At 45.9% G+C, this 15,903-nt stretch overlaps 3 protein-coding genes across 4 annotated transcripts in view; 1 reads left to right on the plus strand and 2 right to left on the minus strand.

Annotated features, from left to right (window-relative positions):
- Positions 1–860: 860 nt before the first annotated feature.
- LOC143986663 (uncharacterized) lies at positions 861–2,076 on the minus strand. The gene is made up of 2 exons (XM_077485068.1): positions 1,713–2,076; positions 861–1,654 (listed from the first exon to the last, which is right to left on the minus strand). The coding sequence occupies exons 1-2, from the start codon at positions 2,074–2,076 to the stop codon at positions 861–863; spliced, it is 1,158 nt and encodes a 385-aa protein (XP_077341194.1).
- A 34-nt stretch (positions 2,077–2,110) lies between these two features.
- On the minus strand, positions 2,111–14,885 carry LOC143986664 (uncharacterized; the record flags this gene model as incomplete). Its single annotated transcript, XM_077485070.1, has 2 exons — positions 14,859–14,885; positions 2,111–2,728 (listed from the first exon to the last, which is right to left on the minus strand). Coding segments are annotated over exons 1-2 (645 nt in total), but the record flags the coding sequence as incomplete, so codon positions are not given.
- The window catches only part of FERMT1 (FERM domain containing kindlin 1), a 98,623-nt gene continuing 91,684 nt past the window's right edge, over positions 8,965–15,903 (plus strand). The window contains exon 1 of one of the 2 annotated variants that reach the window (XM_077485495.1): positions 8,965–9,101. The gene's annotated coding sequence lies outside the window, so the exon portion shown is untranslated. Of the gene's footprint in view, positions 9,102–9,162; positions 9,303–15,903 lie in introns of those variants that run through there. The other variant, XM_077485494.1, reaches the window with a different exon arrangement.

Consider the following 15,903-nt stretch of genomic DNA (forward strand, 5'->3'; position numbering starts at 1 on the left):
TGACCCATGCACTCTGTATGTTACATACTCCTGACCCCTGCACTCTGTATGTTACATACTCCTGGCCTCTCCACTCTGTACATTACATACTCCTGACCCCTGCACTCTGTACATTACATACTCCTGACCCCTGCACTCTGTACGCTACATTCTCCTGACCCCTGCACTCTGTGTGTTACATACTCCTGACCCCTTTACTCTGTATGTTACAAACTCCTGACCCCTGCACTCTGTATGTTATATACTCCTGACCCCTGCACTCTAAATGTTACGTACTCCTGACCCCTGCACACTGTATGTTACATACTCCTGGCCCCTGCACTCTGTATGTTACATACTCCTGACCCCTGCATTCTAAATGTTACATACTCCTGGCCCCTGCACTCTGTATTTTACAAACTCCTGACCCCCGCACTCTGTATGTTACATACTCCTGACCCCCGCATTCTGTATGTTGCATACTCCTGGCCTCTGCACTCAGCATGATTACTGTGCTGCCTTATTATTGTCCCCTGGCTGTGTAGGAGGGCCCTGTCACTTGGAATGTACAGGACAAGTCACTTACAAACATTTATTTGGATTACAATATCCAGTGTACACAAAAGACGGGTTAGTGAGCGAATTCCACCTCCATGAATTCCTCCAAGAGACGTCTTGTAGTCATCGTCTTCCATTCCCTCGTACTGGCAGCTGACATCCGACCATCGCCTTATATTACAGCACAACAGATCTACCTGTGCAGGTGAGCAAACAGAACAGCAATGGATTTATTACCCGCAGGTGACTCTATTATATGTCAGCGACGTGCTGCCACGCTGAGCTCTACCCGTCACACCCACCATTCCACTGCCAACTGTCCTTTACTGCAAAAAGTGTAGATCTGTATAGATCTCTGTCTGTATCTCTGTATGGATCTGTATGTATCTCTGTATGGATCTGTGTATAGATCTGTATAGATCTCTGTATGGATCTGTGTATAGATCTGTATAGATCTGTATGGATCTGTATAGATCTCTGTATAGATCTCTGTATGGATCTGTATGGATCTCTGTATAGATCTCTGTATGGATCTGTATAGATCTCTGTATGGATCTCTGTATAGATCTCTGTATGGATCTGTATAGATCTCTGTATGGATCTCTGTATGGATCTGTATAGATCTCTGTATGGATCTCTGTATGGATCTCTGTATGGATCTCTGTATGGATCTCTGTGTGGATCTCTGTATGGATCTGTATAGATCTGTATAGATCTGTATGGATCTGTATAGATCTCTGTATGGATCTGTATGGATCTGTATGGGTCTCTGTATAGATCTCTGCATAGATCTCTGTATGGATCTGTGTAGATCTATGTATAGATCTATGTATGGATCTCTGTATGGATCTATGTATAGATCTCTGTATGGATCTCTGTATGGATCTCTGTATAGATCTCTGTATGGATCTATGTATAGATCTCTGTATAGATCTCTGTATAGATCTCTGTATGGATCTCTGTATGGATCTATGTATAGATCTCTGTATGGATCTCTGTATGGATCTCTGTGTAGATCTCTGTATGGATCTCTGTATGGATCTATGTATAGATCTCTGTATGGATCTCTGTATGGATCTCTGTATGGATCTCTGTATAGATCTCTGTATGGATCTCTGTATGGGTCTCTGTATAGATCTCTGCATAGATCTCTGTATGGATCTGTGTAGATCTATGTATAGATCTCTGTATAGATCTCTGTATGGATCTCTGTATGGATCTATGTATAGATCTCTGTATGGATCTATGTATAGATCTCTGTATGGATCTCTGTATGGATCTCTGTATAGATCTCTGTATGGATCTATGTATAGATCTCTGTATAGATCTCTGTATAGATCTCTGTATGGATCTCTGTATGGATCTATGTATAGATCTCTGTATGGATCTCTGTATGGATCTCTGTGTAGATCTCTGTATGGATCTCTGTATGGATCTATGTATAGATCTCTGTATGGATCTCTGTATGGATCTCTGTATAGATCTCTGTATGGATCTCTGTATGGGTCTCTGTATAGATCTCTGCATAGATCTCTGCATGGATCTGTGTAGATCTATGTATAGATCTATGTATAGATCTCTGTATGGATCTCTGTATGGATCTATGTATAGATCTCTGTATGGATCTCTGTATGGATCTCTGTATGGATTTCTGTATAGATCTCTGTATGGATCTATGTATAGATCTCTGTATAGATCTCTGTATAGATCTCTGTATGGATCTCTGTATGGATCTATGTATAGATCTCTGTATGGATCTCTGTATGGATCTCTGTGTAGATCTCTGTATGGATCTCTGTATGGATCTCTGTATGGATCTCTGTATAGATCTCTGTATGGATCTATGTATAGATCTCTGTATAGATCTCTGTATAGATCTCTGTATGGATCTCTGTATAGATCTCTGTATAGATCTCTGCATGGATCTATGTATAGATCTCTGTATGGATCTCTGTATAGATCTCTGTATGGATCTCTGTATGGATCTCTGTATAGATCTCTGTATATATCTCTGTATGGATCTATGTATAGATCTCTGTATGGATCTCTGCATGGATCTATGTATAGATCTCTGCATGGATCTATGTATAGATCTCTGTATGGATCTCTGTATGGATCTCTGTATGGATCTCTGTATAGATCTCTGTATAGATCTCTGTATGGATCTATGTATAGATCTCTGTATGGATCTCTATGTATAGATCTCTGTATGGATCTCTGTATAGATCTCTGTATAGATCTCTATATGGATCTCTGTATGGATCTGTATAGATCTCTGTATGGATCTCTGTATAGATCTGCATAGATCTCTGTATAGATCTGCATAGATCTCTGTATGGATCTCTGTATAGATCTCTGTATGGATCTCTGTATAGATCTGCATAGATCTCTGTATGGATCTCTGTATAGATCTGTATAGATCTCTGTATAGATCTCTGTATAGATCTCTGTATGGATCTCTGTATAGATCTGTATGGATCTCTGTATAGATCTCTGTATGGATCTCTGTATAGATCTGTATGGATCTCTGTATGGATCTCTGTATGGATCTCTGTATAGATCTGCATAGATCTCTGTATAGATCTCTGTATGGATCTCTGTATAGCTTACTTCTCATCATGAGAAAATAAAACAGTGAACATTAATATTATAATATTACCAAAGTGTAACATTATAATAACAAAAATAATAATGTAGACTCTGTAAAACTTTATTCATTAATTGAGTACTTAATTATGTCTTATTATCTATCATTATAAATAGTAATATATCAGAGTAAAATAAAGAAAGGAAATCTAAAATTAGAGAACTGTAAAAATAAAAAAATTAACTATAAAGATTTCATGATCCGGCCGGTGTCTGGGAGGCTCCCTTATATTTCACCCCTTCACTCCCGGGCACTTTCACCCCCTTCCTGCCCAGGACAATTTCCAGCTTTCAGCGCCGTCACACCTTGAATGACAATTGTGCGGTCATACTACACTGTGCCCATGTGACACTTATAGCATTGTTATGAGACGGACATAAGACAGTTTTCTTTTGGTGGTATTTAAAGTGGTTGTAAACCCTTACAACACACTTTGACCTACAGGTAAGCCTAGATTAATGTCCAAGAAATATCTCCTAAATCTAGACGGTTTAGGAGATATTTGCCAAAACACAGGCACCGCTGTCTACGGCGCATGTGTCGTAGACAGCAGCGCGCAGGCGCACTGAACGCGCCACTGTCAATGGCGATATGCCACGAGTGGCGGCTCCCGTGCGCATGCACGGAAGTGACGTCATCGCGGCTTCGCCGAATGACAGCGGCGAAGCAGCGAGACCCACGAGAAGATGGATGTGCCGGACTGCAGGGGACAGCGGTGACTTCGCTGGCTCCTGTGTCAGGTAAGTGACACATAATGGACTACTATGCGATGCATAGAAGTCCATTATGCTTTGCCTTTGCAGGGAATCAAAGAGGAAGGAAACTCATCAGGGTTTACTTCCTCTTTAATCACCACTGGTGACCCTGACTCTGATGTAATCAGAATTACCAGGACTAGAATCCCCATTGGAAGATTTCTACTCCATTCCTGTTCCCCCTTACATGAGACTCCCCTTTACATGAGACTCCCCCTTACATGAGACTCCCCCTTACATGAGACTCCCCCTTACATGAGACTCCCCTTTACATGAGACTCCCCCTTACATGAGACTCCCCCTTACATGAGACTCCCCCTTACATGAGACTCCCCCTTACATGAGACTCCCCCTTACATGAGACTCCCCCTTACATGAGACTCCCCTTTACATGAGACTCCCCCTTACATGAGACTCCCCCTTACATGAGACTCCCCTTTACATGAGACTCCCCCTTACATGAGACTCCCCCTTACATGAGACTCCCCCTTACATGAGACTCCCCTTTACATGAGACTCCCCCTTACATGAGACTCCCCTTTACATGAGACTCCCCCTTACATGAGACTCCCCCTTACACGAGAGTCCCCCTTACATGAGACTCCCCCTTACATGAGACTTCCCCTTACATGAGACTCCCCCTTACACGAGAGTCCCCCTTACACGAGACTCCCCTTTACATGAGAGACTCCCCCTTACATGAGACTCCCCCTTACATGAGACTCCCCTTTACATGAGAGACTCCCCCTTACATGAGACTCCCCCTTACATGAGACTCCCCCTTACATGAGAGTCCCCCTTAAATGAGAGTCCCCCTTAAATGAGAGTCCCCCTTAAATGAGAGTCCCCCTTAAATGAGAGTCCCCTTTACATGAGACTCCCCCTTACATGAGACTCCCCCTTAAATGAGAGTCCCCCTTAAATGAGAGTCCCCCTTAAATGAGACTCCCCTTTACATGAGACTCCCCTTTACATGAGATCCCCCCTTACATGAGACTCCCCCTTACATGAGACTCCCCCTTACATGAGAGTCTCCCTTACATGAGAGTCTCCCCCTTACACGAGAGTCTCCCCCTTACACGAGAGTCTCCCCCTTACACGAGAGTCTCCCCCTTACACGAGAGACTCCCCCTTACATGAGAGACTCCCCCTTACATGAGAGACTCCCCCTTACATGAAAGTCCCCCTTACATGAGAGTCCCCCTTACATGAGAGTCCCCCTTACATGAGAGTCCCCCTTACATGAGACTCCCCCCTTACATGAGACTCCCCTTTACATTAGAGTCCCCCTTACATGAGACTCCCCCTTACATGAGAGTCCCCCTTACATGAGAATCCCCTTTAAATTAGAGACCCCCTTACATGAGAGTCCCCTTTACATGAGAGTCCCCTTTACATGAGAGTCCCCTTTACATGAGAGTCCCCTTTACATGAGAGTCCCCCTTACATGAGAGTCCCCCTTACATGAGACTCCCCCTTACATTAGAGTCCCCCTTACATGAGACTCCCCTTTACATGAGAGTCCCCCTTACATGAGACTCCCCCTTACATGAGACTCCCCCTTACATGAGAGTCTCCCTTACATGAGAGTCTCCCCCTTACCTGAGACTCCCCCTTACATGAGACTCCCCCTTACATGAGACTTCCCCTTACATGAAAGTCCCCCTTACATGAGAGTCCCCCTTACATGAGAGTCCCCCTTACATGAGACTCCCCCTTACATGAGACTCCCCTTTACATTAGAGTCCCCCTTACATGAGAGTCCCCCTTACATGAGAATCCCCTTTAAATTAGAGACCCCCTTACATGAGACTCCCCCTTACATGAGAGTCCCCTTTACATGAGAGTCCCCTTTACATGAGAGTCCCCTTTACATGAGAGTCCCCCTTACATGAGAGTCCCCCTTACATGAGACTCCCCTTTACATTAGAGTCCCCCTTACATGAGACTCCCCTTTACATGAGAGTCCCCCTTACATGAGACTCCCCCCTTACATGAGACTCCCCCCTTACATGAGACTCCCCCCTTACATGAGACTCCCCCCTTACATGAGACTCCCCTTTACATGAGACTCCCCTTTACATGAGACTCCCCTTTACATGAGAGTCCCCTGTACATGAGACTCCCCCTTATATTAGAGTCCCCCTTGCATGAGACTCCCCCCTTGCATGAGACTCCCCCCTTACATGAGACTCCCCCCGTACATGAGACTCCCCCTTACCTAAGACTCCCCCTTACATGAGAGTCCTTATCAAAGCCCCTCTGACATTGGAGTTCTCCTTACATCAGATTCCCACCTTACATGAAGGTCCCCATCAAAATCTCCCTTACATGGGATTCCCCATTAGAGTCCCCCTTACATCAGAGTCTCCCCTTACATGGTAGTCCTAATCAGAACCCCCTTCCCCCGTTACATGAGAGTCCCTATTGGGGTCCCCTCTTATGTTAATGTCCCCCTGACATCAGAATCCCCCTTACATGAGAGTCCCCATCAGATCCCCCTTACATGAGAGTACTCTTACATAAGAGTCTCCATCATAGTCCCCCTTATATTGGTGTCCCCCCTTACATCAGAGTCCTCATCAGAATCTCCTTTTACATAAGAGCCCCTCTTACATGAGAATCCCCACTTACATTAGGATCTCCAGAAGATTCCCCACTTTACATCGGAGTCCCTCTTATACCAGAGTCCCCCTTACATGAGAGTCCCCATCAGAGTCATGCTTATATCAGCATCCCCTTTACATTGTATATTACTCTTATATCAGAGTCTCCTTACATCAGAGTACTCATCAAAGTCCCCTCTTACATCAGAGTCCCCTTTCATTAGAGTCCCCTTTACATGAGAGTACTCTTACATAAGAGTCCCCATCAAAGTCCACCTTATAACGGTGTATCCCCTTACATCAGAGTCCCCTTTGAATTAAAGTCACCCTTACATCAGAGCCTCCCCTTACATGAGAGTCTCCATCAGATCACCCATACATTAGAGTACTCTTACATCAAAGTCCCCCCTGACATCAGAGTCCCCCTTACATGAGAGTCCCCATCAGATCCCCCATAAATTAGAGTACTCTTACATAAGAGTCCCATCAAAGTACGCCTTATATTGGCGTCCTCCCTTACATCACAGTTTCCTTTTACATCAGAGCCCCCCTTACATTAAAGTCCCCCTTACATGAGAGTCCTCAATCAGAGTCACGCTTACATCAGTGTCTCCTTTACTATGAATTTCCTCTTATATCAGAGTCCCCTCTTACATCAGAGTCCCCTCTTACATCGCAGTTCCCCTTTCATTAGTGCCCCTTTACATCAGAGTCACCATCAAAATCTCCTTTACATCAGAGTCCTCCTTACACAAAGTCCCCCCCTTACATCAGAATCATTATCAAAGTCCCCCCTTACAGATAAAATATTGCGGCAGGCCAGATTTGGCCTGTGGGCCGTGGTTTTGACACCCCTACAGCAATCAATAATAAATGGGGCTGACAGTACAGCCAATCATTGCAGACACTGTGGGGTTGATTTTACTAAAGGCAAATAGACTGTGCACTCTGCAAAGTGCATTTGCTCCAGTTCTTAGTAAATGAGGTAAAGCAGGGGCGGTGCGTCCATAGAGGGCGCAGGAGCGCCACCCCTCTCTCCTGCACTGCTCTATCACCAATAGATAGACTCATGCATTGCAGGAATCTATCTATTGTCGCCACTGCCGCCCCCTATTCAGGTGTCTGACCCCTTGTTGGGCACCAGGCATCTGAATTACAGCGGTGGGGGTGTTTTTGGAAGCGCCTGATTAGAGCTGTTGGTTCTAATAGGCGTCCTGATTCGAGCCGTGGGCTCTAATAGGCTTCCAAATTGGTTCGCTGTTTACACCGTGTTGTGTTAGAGAAGCAAATACATCGCTTCCCTAACACTGACCCGCTTCTCAGCTAATCAGGTTGCCGGGTCTGTGTTACCTGTCACCTGATTGGCTGAAATCACAGGTGCTGTGATTGGCCGCCTACCAGGCGTCCAATCATTGCAGAAGGCGAGAGGAGGAGCGGGCGGGAGAAGACATCGGAAGTTGGGATGAAACGGAGGACACCGGACACCACTCGCCACCGTCACCCGCTGCCCACACGAGAAAAGTGCCGGGCAGACGGCGGGCAGGGGGCACAGTGACAGCACTTGGGGCACAGTGGCAACATTTGGGGCACAGTGGCAGCATTTAATGGGCACAGTGGCAGCATTTGGGGCACAGTGGCAGCATTTAATGAGCACAGTGGCAGCGTTCGATGGGAACAGTGGCAGCATTTGGGGCACAGTGGAAGCATTTAATGGGCACAGTGGCAGCATTTGGGGCACAGTGGCAGCATTCGATGGGAACTGTGATGGGCACAATGGCTGCGTTTGATGGGCACAATGGCTGCATTTGATGGGCACAGTGGCAGCGTTTGATGGCACAGTGAGGCTGCAATTGATGGGTGTTTTTTTTCGGAATTTTTCATTTTGTTTGCGCCCCCCCCCCCAAAAAAATTTGGGCACAGTGGCAGCGTTTTATAGGCAAAGTGACTGCGTGTGATGGGCACAGTGGCAGCGTTTGTTGGGCACAGTGGCAACATTTGATGGGCAAAGTGGCTGTGTTTGATGGCACAGTGAGGCTGCAATTGATGGGGAGTTTTTTTTTCAGAATTTTTCAGTTTGTTTGCGCCCCCCCAAATATTTCGAGCGCCAACCACCACTGAGGTAAAGCTTCACTTTGCAATGATTACCCAATTGCATCCAAGGAAAATTGTAAAAAAACATAATTTTTGCTTGCACATGATTGGATGATGGAAGTCAGCAGAGCTTCCCCTCATTTACTAAGCTCTGGAGCAGCTACACATGCAGAGTGCACAGTCTATTTGCCTTTAGTAAATCCCCCCCTCCTGTGTGCAGTGCAGGCGCCTCTCCTGCTGCAGTAAAAGAAGAGTTAATAGAAGAGAGCGGCACGTGGCCCTCGGGCACAGGTCTAAGTCCAAGCAGAATTTCATGGCCTGGAGGGTGAATGTTTGTGTTTTGCATTCATCACAATCCCGATCCACCGCCACCCCACACTATGGCAGGAATGTGTGCAATGTCTGCACCGCTCACACTCCATGCCCGGGGATTAGGAGCTGCCATGGCGGAGATGTGCTGCACAGGTAAGGCCCCGATCTCTGGCATGCTGCGACTTGCTGGTGCTGGGAGCAATGGGCGGGAGCCACTTCCCTTCACCTGTAGGGTGGCCCCTTCCTCCGTCACAGCTGGGTGGAGATCATTCCTGGAGTCCTGGTGTGTCTCAGGAATCCAGGTAGACGACGGAAGGACGGAAGGACGGACGGTGCTGATCACAGGAAGCCAAGGTGAGTCCATTCTACCCTTTCTAGAAATGTGCTTTGTACCTGCAGAAGCACCGACCCCGAGCCGCATCGCCTGCCAGAGTCTGACCATACACTATACAATCTGATTGTACAATCTCCTTTAGATCTATATGCTGTATGAGAAGAAGGCCTTCCTGACCTGATACAATTCCTGTGTATTGTTTAGATGTCGTATTCCAGGGTTTAGTAAATCGAAAGTACATTGGACAGTAATTGGAGTGCCTTGAAAAAGTATTCATACCCCTTAAAATTTTTCCACATTTTGTCATGTTATAACCAAAAACCTAAATTGGGATTTTATGTGATAGACCAACACAAAGTGTCACATCATTGTGAGGTGGAAGGAAAATGATAAATGGTTTTCATTTTTTTTACAAATAAATGTGTGTGGGGGGGGGGGGGGCATGTGTATTCAGCCCCCGCTTCACACCAGATACGTGGCAGATAATTTTCTGCATGTGCGTTTTTGGTGCGTTTTTGATGCGGTCCAGTGTATTCCCCCCCCCCCCTGTTTAAAACCTTTTCCAGGAAGTTCCAGTGCATTTTTTCCCCTTTTTTTTAACCTTTTCCGGGGAGTTCCAATGCATTTTTGATGCTTTTTAGGGCCAGTTCACACCACACGCAGTCCAGTGCGTTGTTGTTCTGCATCAAAAACGCATGGAAAGTCGGTTGTATGGTTTTCAATAGCATAGTTCACACACCGGTGCTTTCAGTTCCAGAAAAAAAAAAGTAGAACGTGCTTCATTTTTCCTGCACTGGAAGGACACCATAGAAACACTGTTCAGATGCGTTCCGGGTGCTTTTGCATGCGCGTTTTTTATGCGTTCCAGTGCATTTTTGGTGCATTTTTGATGCAGCCCAGTGCTTTTTTCCCCCTCTTTTTTCTCAACCTTAGAGGCCAGTTCACGCCATACAAATGCAGTCTGGATGCGTTCCAGATGGTTTTCTGCATGTGCGTTTTTGATGTGTTCCAGTGCATTTTTCATGCAGTCTAGTGCATTTTTCCCCATCTTTTTTTCTTAACTATAAATAGGATGTGTGTTCCAGTGCATTTGTGGTATGTTTTTGATGTGTTCCAGTGCGTTCTGGTGCGTTTTTGATGCATTTTACAGCGTTCCAGTACAGTCCAGTGCAGGAAAAATGCAGCATGTTCTACTTTTACACTGGTGTGAACCATGCCATTGAAAACCATATAACCTACTTTACATGCATTTTTGATGCAGAAAAAAAAAACACTGGACTGCATGTGGTGTGAATTGGCCCTCAGGGCCAGCTCACATCATAGAAACGCAGTTCCAGATGTTTTTCTGAATGCACGTTTTTTGATGCGGTCCAGTGCATTTTCCCCATCTTTAATCTTTTCCGGGGCATTCCAGTGCGTTTTTTCTCTTTTTTTTTTCTCTTTTTTTAGTCCAGTGCATCCCCCCCCCCTTAACCTTAAATAAGGACATGTGTGACCCAGTACGTTTTTGTGCGTTTAGGTGCTTCTGGTGCGCTTTGATGCATTTTACATTATTCCACTACAGTCCAGTGCAGGAAAAATGCAGAATGTTCTACTTTTTTTTTCTGAAACTGGAACGCACTGGAACTGCAAGCACTTGTGTGAACTATGCCATTAAAAACCATACAACCTACTTTCCATGTGTTTTTGATGCAGAAAAAAAAACGCACTGGACTGCTTGTGGTGTGAACTGCCACTTAGAGTTAAGAAAAAAAAGCACTGGATTGCATTAAGGGCTGGTTCCTGGGGCAGACTGACCATTTAGCCACTCGGGCACTGCCCGAGGGCCCCGGGCCACTAGGGGGCCCCATCAGGGTTGCCAGCCTCAGTAAAACCAGGGACAGTATGTAAAAATCTGTGTTTTTTTTTTTTTTACATCCGTCTCTGAAATTTCCCTTACCCACCTCTCCAGTACCTTCTCAGCCAATAGAAACATGTCTGTGTATACTGTGTGTACATGTATGTGTATACTGTGTGTACATGTCTGTGTATACTGTGTGTGTGCATACTGTGTGGCCCCATAATCTCTGATTTCCTGGGGGGCCCCATGAGTTGGCAATCCACCCCTGGCGGGTTCATACCACAAAAATGCACTGCAGATCTGTTCCACTGCGTTTTTGATTTTACGGATGCATTGCAGATGCTTTTTTTTTTGCTTTTTTTTCTGTTTTTTCCACTGACTGGGGTCCAGTGCATTTTTGATGCGTTTTACCGCTTTCCAGTACAATCCATTGCAGGAAAAATGCAGCATGTTCTACTTCTTTATTTATTTTTTGGGGGGGGGAGGGGAATTGGAAAGCCATGGAACTGACTGCACTGGTGTGAACTATGCCATTGGAAACCATCTGAACCACTGTCTCCCTTTATTTATGTATTTAGTCATTTAAAGTGTTGCAACTGTAAAGCATTTATCTATTATTTTAATAAATGTTTTATTTATTTATGATAATATTTATATTTTTATTTATTTACTTTATGCTTTATTTAAATATTTAAAGCATTGCACATTTAAAGCATTTATTTATTTAAATTATTTATGTAATTATTTATATTTGAATATATATATATATATATATATATATATATATATATATATATATATATATATACATACATTCTGTGTAATCGGATTCTCTGCTAATCAGGTCTGTTTTGTTTCAAAGCATTAGCTGTAAATCAGCCTGCAGGGAGCTGTTGCTCGTGCTTAGACTTATCTACCTGCAAGTGGTAAATATGAAATACTGATAGAGAATACTTCATAATAACTTGATTTAAGGAAACATACACACTGCATCTCACAAAAGTGAGTACACCCCTCACATTTTTGTAAATATTTGATTCTATCTTTTCATGTGACAACACTGAAGAAATGACACTTGTCTACAATGTAACAAATCCTGTATAATGATAATAGTAATGGAAAATAAAAAAGCAGTGCATTCATATGCTGCACAATGATTCTCCCTAATAAAGCTGGCCGTACACTAATAGACTTTAGAGCGAACGTTTGCTTTAAATATCCGATTTTGGAATGACAGCCCGTTCACTTGGTTAGTCAGGCACCACTACAATAAGCCAACATGGCAGTTGCAATGTGGCCTTATTGTCTTAAGACAAAAAAATACCAAAAATGTTTAAAAAAAAAAAAAAAAAAAAACTTTTTCTTCATTTCTGTTAACATTTTGCAAATGAGTAATTTTTCTTCTTCACTGATGGGCACTGATAAGCTGCACTGATGGGCACTGATAAGCTGCACTGATGGGCACTGATGAGGCTGTGCTTATGGACAATGATAACCTGCACTGATGGGCACTGATGAGGCTGCACTGATGGACACCGATAACCTGTACTGATGGGCACTGAGGAAGCTGTACTGATGGGCAGTGATGAAGCTGCACTGATGGGCACTGATGGAGCTGCACTGAAGGCCACTGATGAGGCTGCACCAATGGGCACTGATGAGGCTGTACTGATGGACACTGATAACCTGCACTGATGAAGTTACACTGATGAGGCTGTACTGATGGGTACTGATGAAGCTGCACTGATGGGCACTAATGAAGCTGCACTGAAGGACACTGATGAGGCTGTACTGATGGGCACTGATGAGGCTGTACTGATGGGCACTGATGAGGCTGTACTGATGGGCACTGATGAAGCTGCACTGATGGGCACTGATGAAGCTGCACTGATGAGCACTGATGAAGCTGCACTGGTGGGCACTGATGAAGCTGCACTTGTGGACACTGATGAGGCTGTACTGATGGACACTGATAACCTGTACTGATGGGCACTGATAAGGCTGTACTGATTGGCACTGATAACCTGTACTGATGGGCAATGATGAGGCTGCACTGATGAAGCTGCACTGATAAGGCTGTACTAATGGACACTGATAACCTGCACTGATAACCTGCACTGATAACCTGCACTGATAACCTACACTGATGAAGCGGCACTGATGAAGCTGCACTGGTGGGCACGATGAGGCTGCACTGAAGGGCACTGATGAGGCTGCACTGATGGGCACTGAAGAAGCTGCACTGATGGGCACTGATGAGACTGCACTGAAGGCTCTAATGAGGCTGCACTGAAGGGCACTGATGAGGTTGTACTGATGGGCACTGATAACCTGCACTAATGAGGAGGCACTGATAAAGGTTTCGCTGATGAGCACTGATATGCTGCACTAATGTACACTGATTGGCACTGATTATCAGTGTAAATGTGCCCTGTGAAAGGATAGCCGGTTATAAGCTTTCCTTTCCTTCATACACTGACAACGGGGTCAAATTTGTCCACCACAATGTCACAGTCCTGCTATAAATCACAGATCGCCGCCATTAGTAGTAAAAACAATAAAAAAAATTAAAAGTCCCTAAATCTATGGCCTAGTTTGTAGACGCTATAACTTTTGCACAAACCAATTAATATACACTTATTGGGATTTTTTTTAACAAAAATATGTAGAAGAATATATACCGGCCTAAACTAATCAATACACTTAAAAAAATAAAAACTACAGAGGTGATCAAACACCACCCCCCGCGTCCTTAACAACCGATGAGTCATCAGCTGTCAGAAACGTCCCCACTGAAAGTGAGAAAAAAGTTTGCCGGCAAAAAGAAATCGCAAAAAAAATGGCTAGGGGTTTTCCCCCCAGGTCTATACCAGGCCCTTCGGGCAGGGGCGGATCCAGAGTCTAGTCTCAGGAGGGGCACTGCTATAAAATATGTTTTTTTGGGGGCAATTTATATGGGAAATGGCTGGTATTGGCGCTTCAATCATTACGGCACCATGGTTGTTATGGTGTCAGGATGATTGAAGCACATTATTTCTATTAATACATTGTAATATAAAATGAAATGGTTCAACTCACCATAATGCAGAATCAGTGGGAGCCCTGAGGGTGTCATTTGCCATGTCGCCTGCCACCAAATGCGGATTGTCACTTGCCACGTCACCTGCCACACATTGCGGATTGTCACTTGCCACGTCACCTGCCACACATTGCGGATTGTCACTTGCCACGTCACCTGCCACACATTGCGGATTGTCACTTGCCACGTCACCTGCCACACATTGCGGATTGCCACTTGCCACGTCACCTGCCACACATTGCGGATTGTCACTTGCCACGTCACCTGCCACACATTGCGGATTGTCACTTGCCACGTCACCTGCCACACATTGCGCATTGCTACTTGCCACGTAGCCTGCCACACATTGTGAATTGCCACTTGCCACGTAGTCTGCCACACATTGCGGATTGCCACTTGCCACGTTGCCTGCCACACATTACGGATTGTCACCTACTGTGTCACTTTTCTGCTAAGGTGTTCTTTTGTTGAGTCCCAGAGTGAAGATAGGCAGCAGAGAGATGATGTAATCTCTCTGCTGAACACAACTTCCCGCACAGTGAGGGCGGAACTGGAGGGATGCAGGGCAGTGAGAGATGTCATCTCCCAGCTCCCATGCCCGCTGGCTTCCTGATTGTCCAGTAGCCCTCCTAAGCCGCCTAGCTGCCCCCCCCTCACCCATCCACACTCAGCGCAGTCACCCATGGAACTGGCCGCGCTGGCACCCGCGGAACCGGCCACGCTGGCACCCGTGGAACCGGCCGCGATTGCACCTGCGGAACCGGCCGTGCTGTCATCAGCTGGCGGTGTTCTCGGAGGGGGCAATTGCCCCATTGCCTCCCCCTGGATACGCCCCTGCCTTCAGGTCTAGTATGAATTTGGGGGACCCCCCACGCCAAAATTTAGAAAAAAATAGTGTGGTGCCCCCCCCAAAATCCATACCAGGCCCTTAAACACTTATCTGAGCATGCCAGCAGGTCAGGAAAGGGAGGGGACGAGTGAGCACCCCCCCCTTCCTGAACAATACCAGACCGCATGCCCTCAACATGGGGGGTGGGCACTTTGGTGCCCCACCACAAAGCACCATGCACCCGTGTTGATGAGGATAAGGGCCTCTTTCCGACAACCCTTGCTTGGCCGGAGCCGCGATGACATCATTCCCACGCGTGTCCGCGGGAGCCCTCGGTTTCCGGTACGAAGCTCTGAAGTTCCGGCAAGGTATCCGCCAGTGACGGCCCGTCCATTAGGGGCGCCCTGGCGCCACCCCCTCTCTCCTCGCCACCCCCTATATGCATAATGGATAGATTTATGCATAGCATGAATCTATCCATGGCCACCGCGGCCGCCCCCTATTCATGTGTCCGGCCCCTTTAAGGGCACCGGGTGCATTAATTACAGCGGCAGTAGCCAGAGGCTCTAATAGGCTTAAAAATAGGGGGGGCTTGAGTCCCGGAGGATGCAAACGGAGCCCCTCCCAGGTGTGTTACAACAGTGAATGAATATTCGCTGTTGAAACACTGATCCTCAATACGGCCAATCAGAAGCAGGTGTGAGACCCATTTTCTGAAAAGAGAAGACTCCCGATTGGCCGCCGAGGAGGAGGGAGGAAACGGAAGACGTCGCCGTGATGACCAGGAAAACGGGAGGCCGCCGCCACCAAGCAGGGGAAGCCGCCGGTGATGGGGTAAGTGCAACCTACCTAGCGACCGACGGGGGGGTTGGC

This window comes from Lithobates pipiens, unplaced genomic scaffold (genome assembly GCF_037356315.1).
Source record: "Lithobates pipiens isolate NorthernLeopardFrog02 unplaced genomic scaffold, aLitPip1_a1.2 Scaffold_18, whole genome shotgun sequence".
NCBI classification, from domain to species: domain Eukaryota; kingdom Metazoa; phylum Chordata; class Amphibia; order Anura; family Ranidae; genus Lithobates; species Lithobates pipiens.

Excerpts from the sequence above, each read along its gene's own strand:
- LOC143986663 (XM_077485068.1), bottom strand. The coding sequence starts at position 2,076 with ATGCAGAGATCTATGCAGAGATCTATACAGAGACCCATACAGAGATCC. Across the intron at positions 1,655-1,712 it reads ATCTATACAGAGATCTATAC|AGAGATCCATACAGAGATCT; the intron begins ATAGATCTACAC and ends AGAGACCCATAC.